Source organism: Balaenoptera physalus, assembly GCF_965194825.1.
Source record: "Balaenoptera physalus genome assembly, chromosome: 1".
Lineage (NCBI taxonomy): Eukaryota > Metazoa > Chordata > Mammalia > Artiodactyla > Balaenopteridae > Balaenoptera > Balaenoptera physalus.
In genome coordinates, this window is record NC_138882.1 from 177,513,673 (window position 1) to 177,525,664 (window position 11,992).

An 11,992-nucleotide genomic window follows, 5' to 3' on the forward strand; every position below is an offset into this window, starting at 1 on the left:
ACAGTGTGATTGGCCTGTGGCCCACCTCTTCCCTCCTCCCCCTAAGAGGCCAAGTTCAGGACATCCTTCCCCTGCACATTACAGGTAATAAACAGCCGTTTTCTACCTAATTTTTTTTTTAATTATGAAAGCTTTTTTTTTTTTTTAATCTGACTGAAGTATGACAGGCTCCAAGAACCTACTTAGCCTACTTGTTAAGCCACCAGATTCATTAGAAAAAAAAAAACTAGAAAATACAGATAAATTCTAGGAAGGAAACCAAAAGTACACAGAGATGATCGCAAATAACTATGTGGTGTATATCCAATGTCAGGCTTGTTTCTGTGTATGCATGTGCATATGTCTGTATATATTTATTTATGGCAGGGGTTGGCAAACTTTTTCTGTAATTGGCCAGATAGTAAATATTTTTGGCTTTGCAGGCCTTATCGTCTGTCACATCTATTCAACTCCATCTGTAACACAAATGGAGCCATAAGTAAATAGGTACATGAACAGGCATAGCTGTGTTCCAGGAAAACTCTATTTAAAAAAAAAGATGGAGCTGTATGTAGTCTACAGACTCCCGTTCTTGTCCATTCTGTCTTTTACTGAACCAGCGCTCACACTCCTAACCTCCTGCACACTCTGGATCCCAGAGATATATTGATAGATCTTCGTCCGATGTGGTCCTCGCCTTCAAGAACCTCACAGATATTCTCAACCAGCACTGTCCAGTAGAAACATAACGCAGGCCACATTGTGTCATTTAAGTGTTCCACATTAAATTAAGTAAAAAGAAAGAAGTGAATTTTATCTTCATAGTAGATTTTATTTCATCCAATAGAATGTTTTCTTCTCAACATGTAGTTAATATAAAAATTACTGAGATGTTTTATGTTCTTTTTTCATGAAAGCCGGTGTGTATTTTACACTTAGAGCACATCTCGGTTGGTACCAGCCACACGTCAAGTGCTCAAGAGCCACATGTGGCCAGTGGCTACTGTGTTGGACAGGCAGCCCTGGAGATTTCTGTGTCTGTAATGGCTGAGTGACCACCGCCCCCGCCCTAATTGATTGACACGCCCTGAGGGTAGGAAGCCTGAGGCATCTGTCCCTGAAAGTGAGGGCCTGTGGGCCCTGGTGGGGTGTGCATGGGAGTGACCCTGAGTGGCAGGGCTGCTTTTGAACCCAGACCATCTCTACCTCGAAACTCCGTGGAAGAGAAACCAGAGAGTGTTGGGACGTGCTCCCTGAATGCTTAAGCCTTAATGCAAGAAAAGGTGTAGGAGTCACAGCTGTGTCCTGCCAATCCTGCCCTGTCCTGGCTGCATGGAGCCAGTGCCCGCCAGCAGGTCCACCCACCTCTGCTTCTCTCTCCAAACAGACCCCATTTCCAGCCACTCCCCATGGCCAGCCAGTCCAGATTTCTCTCCAACCAGACACCAGCGGACACCACTGCCTCAGTGCCAGAACTATCTACACCTTTGGCTACCCTAAATACAGCGAGTTCTCTGAGCCCACCTGCTTCTTCCTGGAGGCCCCAGGTGGGTGCAAAAGTGGTACAGAGGTGGGGACTTTTCCCCTGGGCCTTAGAATCTTCATAATATGGTGGTTAAGAGCACAAGTCTAGAGACAGACTCACCTCGATTAAAATCCCAGCTCCACCCCACTCACTGTACCTTCGGGCAGCTTACATAACCTCTCTGAACCTTGCTTTCCACACTCTGTAGGATGGGTTTATTCTGATGAGGATTAAATAGGATAATGTATGTGAAGCCCACAGCACAGATGCCGTTGATAGACAGGAGCCCCTGCTTGTCTAGTTGTTATTATGTTTTTCTTCCTAGGATCCAACTGGGCACTCCTGGTGCTGCTACCCCTTCTGCTTCCACTGCTGTTGGTCGTTGCCACAGGGCCTGTGATCTGGAAGAGCTTCAGGGGGAACCCCTGGTTTCATCAGGCAAAGATGCCACAGGCCCTGGTATGGCAAATCTGGGGGTGTGCGACAGAGAGGGAGGGTTGTCGAAGAGCAAGGAAGTGGAGCTAGACTTAGAGGTAGCTCAGCTAGAATATCAAGATGGCCCAGACTGCGAAACATCTATCTACCTGTCTAAATTTTCACCATTAGTAATTCATTCCTTTGGCACCAAATTAAAATAGCAAATATGCCTCAGGAGAGAGGCCCAGAGGGGAGGCGGGAGGGTGGCATCTAAAGGGGACATCTTAAAAGGGTCCCAGCACTTCATTCACAATCTAACCGAGGGTCAGTCTTGCCCAGGAAGACGCTGGAATTTCCCCACCGGTCTGCCAGCTCGCTTGCTTAGAACCTGGGGCCAGCTGGGACAGGGGAAGCCTGGAGAGGTCAGACTTGTTCAGATGAAGGCCTGGAAAGTGAGGCTGTGGTAGATGAGGCTCCGTGGGCACTCGGGTCCGTGGGGGCTTTGAGGATGGAGTCTGAGCGTCCCTGCCACACGGGAGTGTTTCAACGTTCCTGCATATGGGACCTGCAGGGAATTCCCGCTAACTGAAGGACAGCCTCTGTGTTGGATGGGTCTGCACCTTGCCCTATCCCTCTGCCTTCCCATTATGTGGTAAGTTACCAGCTCGACCTCCTGCAGCTGGCACCTGAAACCTGGAGGCTTTCTCTGGCCTCTGGCGTCCACTCTGCCCGAGCACATCACCAGCTGCATGTGCCAGAGAATTCACACCGCCACCACCCCCTCCATGCCTCACCCGACGGTGCTCTGAGGCCTGTGTTCCCAGCAGGGCTAAGTTCCAGCTGCCCTCGGGGTAAATTGCCTGATAACACCCCGCCCTTGGCTGCTATGCCTTGCTGACACTTCCTGGGATCACTTCCCAAAGACACTACTTACATTTGAAGCCTTGTCTCAGAGTCTATTTCCAGGGGAACCCAAATTAGAACAGTCACTCTTCTGGAAAGGCTGAATTTTCTGTTCTTCTCCCCTTTCCCCAAATCAGGACCTCTCTGGACACAGACACCCCGGGGCAACCTTTCAACCCAGTGGCCCAGAGTGCCTGCATGTCTTGATCCTCTGTCCCCAAAAGGAGCTGACCAGACGGGTCAGGCTGACCCCTAGAGTCAGGGCCCCAGCCACCGTCCAGGCGGGATCCGAGAAGGACAGCGCTGAGGGGGAGAAGCACGAGAAGGAGAACACAGATGAGGAGGACACGGACGAAGGTGTCGGCTTCCAGCCCTACACTGAGCTGCCCCGCTTCCTGGGGCAGGAAGCCCAGAGCCCGGGGCATGCTGAGGCAGGAGGGCCCTGGGCTCCTCTGGTCCAGGTCGAAGGCTCCTCTGCTTGCGATTCTTCAGACAGAAGCTGGGCCAGCACTGCAGGCTCCTCCCCCTGGGACGAGGCTGGATCTTCTGGCTACTTGGCCAAGAAGAGGCCAGGCCGAGCACCGGGTGGGAAGGAGCTCCAGAAGCCTCTCCCACCACCCGAATTCTCCGAGGACTCGAGTTCCCTGGAAGAGCCCCTGAAAGACAACCCCTCCCCCTGGGTCAGCTGGGGCTTAGCATCGCCAGCGCTGCCTCTGGTCCCCAGGGAGCCCCCAGTTTCTCTTCAGACACTGACCTTCTGCTGGGACAGCAGCCCCGAGGAAGAGGAAGAGGAGGAGGAGGAGGAAGAAGAGGGTGGGAGGGAATCAGAAAGCGAGTACAGCGGTGGCGGCAGCTGCGGGGCTGAGAGCCTCCAGGGGATTGAGGTCAGAGGTAGGACACTGGGGCACTACTTGGCCAGGTGAGCCGTCCCTCCCAGTCTGGTGCTGCTGAGCTCTCTGGGGACCCAGCATGCCACCAAGACTTGAAATCCTGGGAGCACCGTCGCTGGGGCAGCAGAGGGTTCTTACAGCACCTCGGGAAACCCAGCTAGAGGTGTCTGCCAGGTTGAGCAGTCAGAAGCCACCCCATCCTGTGACCTGCCAGCTTTGGGCCGAGGGCCAAGAGGGGTGGAGACAGGGATGGGCGGAGGCCAGAGGTTGGTTGGGTGTCAGACCACCCCACTGTCCCTGGGGTGACAGGCCAGTTGGAAAAGTCATCCCTGCACAACATGGAAGAGGCGAGGTCAGGTCACAGGGGACATTGAAGGCTGACAGCACAAGGGCCCATCTGGATTTGGGGAGGGAAGAAATCTGGAGGCACACCAAGTGTAGCAGGACTCATGCCTTTCTCCAGCACCCGCTGGGCTCCCTCCTCCCCGAGGCTCGGCATCCTGATTTATGAGTCCCCTAGGGTGGGCCCCAGTGAAGAAAAATCCAGCTGGCTGAGGGTGTTGGAGAGGAAGAGGAAGGGCATGGTCCTTCAAATCCCAGTCTCTGAGTCATGCATTGCACAGTTGCCATTATCAAAGAGGCCTGGGTCCAAATCCCAGCTCTGCCATTTCCCAGTTGTGTGGCCTTAGGGGAGATACCTTCCTTCTCTGTACCCGAGTCTCCTTTCTACAGCTCCCACCTGGGGCACGGTGAGGGTTCCGACAGAGGCGTGTGATGCCTGCCGCACCATTGGCACTCACCACGTGGTGGCTGGTAGGATTCTCCATCCACCCAGACTCTGAGGGGACCGCTGGGCGTCTCCCACCTGTGACCCTAAATTCAGAGTGACTGGAGTTCTCACCTCTAGTCTTTCTCCTGCCTCCTGCTCTCGCTGACCCCTGCCTCCTGGTCAGGAAACTGAGCTCTCAGAAGCTGGAGCCCAGCCAAGGGTCCCTCTCCCTTTTCCCAGCGAAGAAAATACCAAATGGCCCACCTTCTAGGGGGTCTGATTCATTGGTGGTGGGGGTAGCAACCCAGCAGGGAGTCGGACCCCTGGGCCTGTGATCGCCGTCTTAGCACTTCAGACCCTTTAGGTGACCATTGTGGTTGTAAAGACATCCCATTTCCTCTTCCAGTTTTGAGAAACCACTGTCTTCTGGAAACAGGTGACTGTCCTTACCGGAGGGTAGTGATGGATGTTCTCAAACAACAGCTTTATTAACCTACACCCACCAGTATGTGGATGAGCAGAGCTGAGTCTTCACTCGTTAGACCAAGGTTTGGTCAGTTTTGTGGCCCTGCAGGGACCACAGGGGTCAGAACAATCCTTGGCTCTGCCATTTCACCTGCCAGGACTTAAGTTCCTCCATTTGTGTAAAAAGCATCTTCATAAGCATTTTATCCACCGGGCTGTGCTGTTTTGAAGCCAACGCGAGGGTAGGACATTAATGAAAGATCTGGAAAAGCTTCTCGAGGGCATCTGGTCCAGGGGTTCTCAAACTGTGTTTCCAAAAGGCCTTGGGCTTCACGGGAGGCGTCTTAATCTCAGGGGGAGCCGTGGGCTGTAGGATCACCCCAGTGCAACCAGAGCAGCCTCCCTGGGCCCTGATTTTCTCCAGTGGCCCTCTACGTAAGATTGTGCTTAGGAGTTTCAACTGCTAAAGAAAACGTTAGCAAACCCCTTTTTATTTTATTTTTATTTTTATTTTTTAAATTTATTTATTTTATTTTTGGCTGTGTTGGGTCTAAGTTTCTGTGCGAGGGCTTCCTCTAGCTGCGGCAAGTGGGGGCCACTCTTCACCGCGGTGCGCAGGCCTCTCACTGTCGCGGCCTCTCTTGTTGCGGAGCACAGGCTCCGGACGTGCAGGCTCAGTAGCTGTGGCTCATGGGCCTAGTAGCTCCGCGGCATGTGGGATCTTCCCAGACCAGGGCTCGAACCCGCGTCCCCTGCATTGGCAGGCAGATTCTCAACCACTGCGCCACCAGGGAAGCCCGCAAACCCCTTTTTAAATTGAACACCTGTCTTTTGTTTCAAACGAGGAAGCTAAAATGTTGACTTACTGTGTACGTCTCTGAGGGTGAGATTGTCGGTCTCTGGCCAGCTGGGCCAACTCCTGTTCCCTTGGCCATGTAAACAGTACCGAGGTCTCGGCAAGGGTTTCCAAGGGGCACGAGGCTGGCAGGAGACCTTCACCACTCCTGGGACTCACACACATACATGCATTAATGCAGGGGTTTCCCTGCAATGAGGCTTGTCTACATCCATGATTGAGCACAGAAGAGGAAGAACAAACTGGAACCATGGAGCTGGGGAAGGCTGGGGCTCAGGGCCAGTTCCCAGGAAAATACCCAGACCAAGCCCAGCGTCCTTTCTGGAACCAGCCGAGCTGCTTCGTGGAAGTAAATTCCAAATAACTAAAAGCTATCCTCACTATTGTCTTAGGCTTGTGTGAAGGAACCGCTTTATCTCTGTTCTGCAACCTCGTGTGTTTTTTAAGCATTTTTTCAAAGTTTAATTTCTGACAGAGGCTGAGCTTTCTATTAATTCTAAACTCCAGCTCCTTTATGGTCATTAAGTCATAAACAAAAAACTGTGGGCAGCTTTAGGAAAGAGCATGCTATTCAATATTATCATTTGTCAGGTGTGCTCAGCACTGAACTGTTTACAAAGCCCTTTCACGTCCCCAGCAGCCAGGAACTGCATAGTGGAAACTCCAGGGCCATGCATGAAAGATGTCAGGGGCAGAGCGGGTGATGCCTGGGTGAAAGCAACATTCGCATTCTTTAGGGTAGTGAGGAGATTATATATTGTTCTAAGATATTTGTAGTTATTTCTAATTTTATTTTATGTTTATGTCATATTTAGACATCTAATTTTATTTTATGTTTATGTCATATTTAGACATCTAATTTTATGTTTATGTCATATTTAGACATCTAATTTTATTTTATGTTTATGTCATATTTAGATAATTTCCTAATGTTTGTTGGGGCCTACCCTAAGCTGTTTTAAATAAAGAGCTCTATAAATAAAGAGCTCTATTTTTAGAGAAAAAGGCAAAATCGAATGGAAGAGCATGTGCTCTTATTTCTCAAAGGTTCCTCACCTCCTTCTCGCTGTTGAGACTACAGGGTGTTGGGTTGGGGGCCCAGCAGCAGACCCAGAGGCGAGGACTGGGGGGTATAAAGCAGTGCAGCGATTCCAGAAAGCATCAATAGGGGAGTGGGAAGAGAGGGAGGGGAGGCAACCAGTCCAGATGCATAATCAAACAGGTCATGGCTCTGGGCAACTAGGATTCAGTCCTCCTAGGGAGCTTTGGGAGTTCAGTGTTGGACCCTCCAGATTTGTTCCCCTGCCAGGGACAGGAGCTGAGAGGTTTGTCCACCACCTCCCATCAGTCCTGTGTAGAGAGCCACTCCCTCCCAGGGAGCTGCAGGGACTTGCAGTTGGAATCCATCTAGCTGAGTACATGAGAAGGGTGCTACAATGAAGCCAGAGCTGTACCTACCACCCTGGCAGCTCACCCTATTGCAACAATGGTCCATGGAAGGATACAGAAAATCCTATGTGGCGGCCTTGCAACCCAAACTCATTCCAGTAGATCTCTACTGGGGAGGGTCTCCCAGGTCCCACCAATTCTCCCACAAGGTAACAGCTGAAGACCTAAAAAAAATAAAACAGCCTGTTATTTTACCAGCAAAACGGGTTTATGCAGGAACGGCAAAGAATTGCAATTTGGGACATGCAATCTATGGTGAACCACACGCAAGTCCAGAGAACACGGAGAGGAATGTTCCTTTATAGGGGAAAAGAGGTTAGTTGGGAGGGGCCATTATAAACACAGAGTCTATTGGAGGAAACTGGGAGTTCGAAGTGTAGTGCTTTTCATTGGCTGAGTTACAACAGTCTCTTATTGGCTAGGCTGTTGCCAGGCAAAGAGAAATTCCTCCTCCTGCTGGGTAGTAAAATAGTAACCCTCTTCCTGTTGGAGATGCAAAGGTATGTCGCTTTCTGTTGAGTCTGCAATTGACAGCGAGAGTAGAGCTTGAGAGTTCTCCCTTCAGTCCTCCCAACTCCATCTTAAATGAGGTTTCTGAGTATCGTCCTCCGGCTGGTCGTCTTCTGAGGTCCCCGGGTCGGCGCGCAGGCTGGGCCGCGATGCCCGAGGTGAGCACTGACGAGCTGGACGAGCGGCAAGTGCAGCTCTTGGCGGAGATGTGCATCCTCATCGACGAGAACGACCGGAGGATCGGGGCGGAGACCAAGAAGAACTGCCATCTGAACGAGAACATCGAGAGAGGATTATTGCATCGAGCTTTTAGTGTTTTCTTATTCAACATTGAAAATAAGCTCCTGCTTCAGCAGAGATCAGACGCTAAAATTACCTTTCCAGGTTGTTTTACGAATACTTGCTGTAGTCATCCCTTAAATAATCCACTAGAGCTTGAAGAAAACAATGCAATTGGAGTAAGGCGAGCAGCACAGAGGCGTTTAAAGGCCGAGTTGGGAATTCCCATGGAAGAGGTTCTTCCAGAAGAAATTAATTATCTAACACGAATTCATTACAAGGCTCAATCTGATGGTATCTGGGGAGAACATGAAATTGATTACATTTTGTTTGTGAAGAAGAACGTGACCTTGAATCCAGATCCCAATGAGATTAAAAGCTATTGTTACGTATCAAAGGAAGAACTAGAAGAACTTCTGGAAAAGGCAGCCCATGGTGAAATTAAGATAACTCCGTGGTTTCAAATTATTGCCGAGACTTTTCTCTTTAGGTGGTGGGACAACTTAAATCATTTGAATCAGTTTGTTGACCATGAGAAAATACACAGAATGTAGATGTGGAGATGAATGATTACTAAAGTACTAAAGAATTTCTCTACTTAGTAAACTTAAGATGAATTTTTAAAAAACCCGGTTCCCCATTAGAACTCTCATTGGAAATATTGATACTTTACAACCAGAATTTGTGTGGAAGAGAATTCTTGATTTGTGTCATACAACCCATATATGTTAACTGCAATTTGTTAAAAATATTTATGAGATTATTATAAAAAGAGCAAATAAACTTAATTTAACCTATCTAAACACATGGTTATGACAAATTTGAACAAATAAGTGAAGTTCTTCATTTTTTTTATATATTGTGATAAACATTTTCAGAAGACTTGTAGAGCACTTTGCTGTTTGCCAGGTGCTTGACGTATCTTTAAATTTTTATCATAGTCCAGAAAAATATGCAATGGCAACTATTTGCTTATCTACTTCAAAACAGTTCAAATTAACTTTTCAGATTGAGATTAATATAGACCAGATTCAAGGGAATTAAATGGTATATATCCTGATTTCTGTCATTGTTAATTTTGTGTTTTAATCATTCTGGAAGTATTTTGATACTTAAAGTCAAACATTGTTTTTGGTAATGACATTGGCTAGGTTAAGTCATTTAAGTAATCGTTGCTGATTAGCAAAGTCTGTGGTTTTCAGAGTTACTGGGAACAGACAGGCTATTTGTAAAATGGAACTTGGGTCAGTTGGGTCATACTCTACAACAGGGTATTTTAACCTTGGCACTGCTGATGTTTGGGTTGGATATTTCTTTTGGGGGGCTCATCCTTTGTGTTGTAGGATTTAGCAACATCCCCAGGTTCTACATAAAAAATTGCTGTTGGCACCCCTCCCCCCATGGCAGCCCCAGTGACACCAGATGCCAAATGTCTCCTCGAGGACAGCGTCACCCGCAGTTGAGAACCACCGTTCTGCTGAGTCAGGCCGTGTTGTAGGGGGAACATTATCAAAAAGAAAGGCTAACGTTCATGTTAAATACATTTGGGTTATGGAATATGTGTGTATTCATATTTAAAGTACACTTTGACTAATGTACTTCTTTAAACTCTTGCCATAGACTTCTCAGATTTGAAATCTTAAGACAGCTTTATTATCTTTGAATGCTGTGTATTAGTAAGTAATGAAGAAAAAGATAAAAATTTGTTTCTTAACAAAGCTAAATGTTTTATAAATTCAATAGAAAAATCCATTTGTTAACCCTGAACAGTTAATTTCAGGCAAGACTGTGTAGCTAATAGTAACTTTATTGAAAAATAAAAACAAAACTACATTACCACAAAAAAAAAAAAAAAATGAGGTTTCTGTTAATTTTCACCCTGCCCAGAACTGTGCTTGCAGATTGTCTTCATTTACTAATGCCAGGGCAGGCTCTAGACCCAAGATGAGCTGATGCAACAAGTCCCTTTCCCTGGCATTCAGATGTCTTCCTGGCTGGCTTGGCCTGGAACAAGTAAGTTCCAACCTGCTCTGACACTATTTCCCACTCCAAAGAACAGGAAAGCTCAGGGTACAAAGACGAGAATGGGACCTCCACATGAGCTTCCAGGACGAGAAATGGACTGAATCCAGTCCATTCCTGAGGCCCAGCTGCAGCCCTGTCCTCGGCTTCCCTGCATCCTAGTTTTAAGCCAACTTCCAGAGCCTTCTATTACGCATGACCAAGTATCCTTGCCAGTTCACATTTCATGCATATTGCAGCTTGTAGTCAGGTTGGGGCATCTGCCCCCTTGAATGGGTGTGCAGTAGGTCCTTTCCAGAAACCAGGGCAGAACTTCCTCTCCAGGTGATCCCCAAGGGCCTCCATCCTGCCCACCTCACCTTCTGAGCTCCTCTTTGCCTGTATGCTGCCAGCTTCGGGACAGTGGTGGGATGGCAGGGCTGCCAATTGCACAGGTTCTTAAAAGAACAGTGCTCAGGGCCGCTGAGAATGGGCAGCGTTGGGGTAATGGATGTTACATCCTGAGAACTCCTTTAGGGAAGGGACTGTTTTCTTCCCGGTACCAGCATCTGGCACAGGGTGGAAACTTGATATTAAATAAGTGAACGAAGGAATGAATGAGTGGATTGGTATATGAATTGGAGTCAGTAAGGGGCTGGCTGTGGCTGACTTACATATAAAGCAGCCAGAGATCTTGCATTAGATTCTACCCCAGATCCCAAATCCTGTCACATGTGGATGACTGTCCTCCCTCAACCCAGCGTCTGCTCCCAGGGGGTATCAGTGCTGCCCAGTGAGTGAAATGGTGAGGGAGGGGGCAGAAGTGGGAGACGCATTCCTGTGTGCACAAAATTAGGCTAAAGCGATGGGAGTTTGAGGGGGTTAAAAAAAACACTAGAAGTTATACTCTATCTAAATGAGTGAGTCAGTTCCATGAATCAATTACTCAAGAGATACTGGTTGGCGCCAGGACCTGTTCCAGCCCAGGGTACCCCACCCCTTGGCTTATGATGATATAGGATGCAGGCGTGTGACTGCAATTTATACATTATCAACAGTCTGTTTTTCCCCTTACTGCCTCTTTAAGTGGGTTAGGAGAAGAAGGTGGGGATCCCAAGGCAAGAATGCCTCAGAGTACACTGTCCTGGTGGGAAAAACCATCAGCAAGGGGTGGGAGGCCCCTCTCCAGGAGCCGGTCCCTCCAGGGTGAGTCCCATCCATTCTTGGGTGTTGCTCGACATATCCCACCCCACTCCAAGCCTTGGCTTCTCTGGACACTAAATGGATGTCGTGGAAGCCAGATTCCAACAGGGGCTCAGAATCCCCCACTCCAAATCCCATCTTTGAGTTCCAGGCCCTTTCATGGGATATGCCTCCTCTAAATAGCTCTAATCCAGCCTCAAAGCCTAAACTGCAGGTTGCAATGCCTTACTTCCCCCATCCTTGGAATTTGGCCTCAGAAACTACCCCCAACTCAAACTTCTAAGGAGACATTTATGATAAATGAGGTTATGCGGTTACCTAGGGAACATCTACCATTGGTCACAGTTTCTCAATGAATACGCCCCGCAACCAAGAGCAGCCCATCCTAAAGGCAGCCACGCCTTCGCAGGGAGAGCTATTTCCTTAAATCAAAAGAAATTTGCGGGACTTCCCTGGCTGTCAAGTGGTTAAGACTTCACCTTCCAATGCAGGGGGTGCAGGTTTGATCCTCGGTCGGGGGGTTAGGATCCCACATGCCTCGTGGCCAAAAAACCAAATCATAAAACAGAACCAGTATTGTAACAAATTCAATAAAGACTTTAAAAATGGTCCACATCAAAAAATCTTTAAAAAAAAAAAAGAAAAGAAATTTGCCTCCTTAATATGTCCTCTTACTACCCACCCTGGTTTTCCTGTTTAGGGGTAGCTACACAAAAATGGGCTCGACCCTTCTCCGTGCAGCTGCC

General features: G+C 48.3%; 1 protein-coding gene and 1 pseudogene across 2 annotated transcripts in view; both read left to right on the forward strand.

The window, feature by feature from the left end:
* The window catches only part of IFNLR1 (interferon lambda receptor 1), a 24,723-nt gene extending 16,753 nt beyond the window's left edge, over positions 1 to 7,970 (forward strand). Inside the window, exons 5-7 of the mRNA XM_082424849.1 lie at positions 1,367 to 1,526; positions 1,830 to 1,963; positions 2,962 to 7,970. Of these exons, the coding sequence (XP_082280975.1) occupies positions 1,367 to 1,526; positions 1,830 to 1,963; positions 2,962 to 3,747 (1,080 nt within the window). The 3' untranslated portion in view covers positions 3,748 to 7,970. The remainder of the gene's footprint in view (positions 1 to 1,366; positions 1,527 to 1,829; positions 1,964 to 2,961) is intronic.
* LOC309642840 (isopentenyl-diphosphate Delta-isomerase 1 pseudogene) lies at positions 7,908 to 11,891 on the forward strand (annotated as a pseudogene). Its single transcript has one exon. The product of its transcript is annotated as an isopentenyl-diphosphate Delta-isomerase 1 pseudogene (transcript).
* Positions 11,892 to 11,992: the final 101 nt, after the last annotated feature.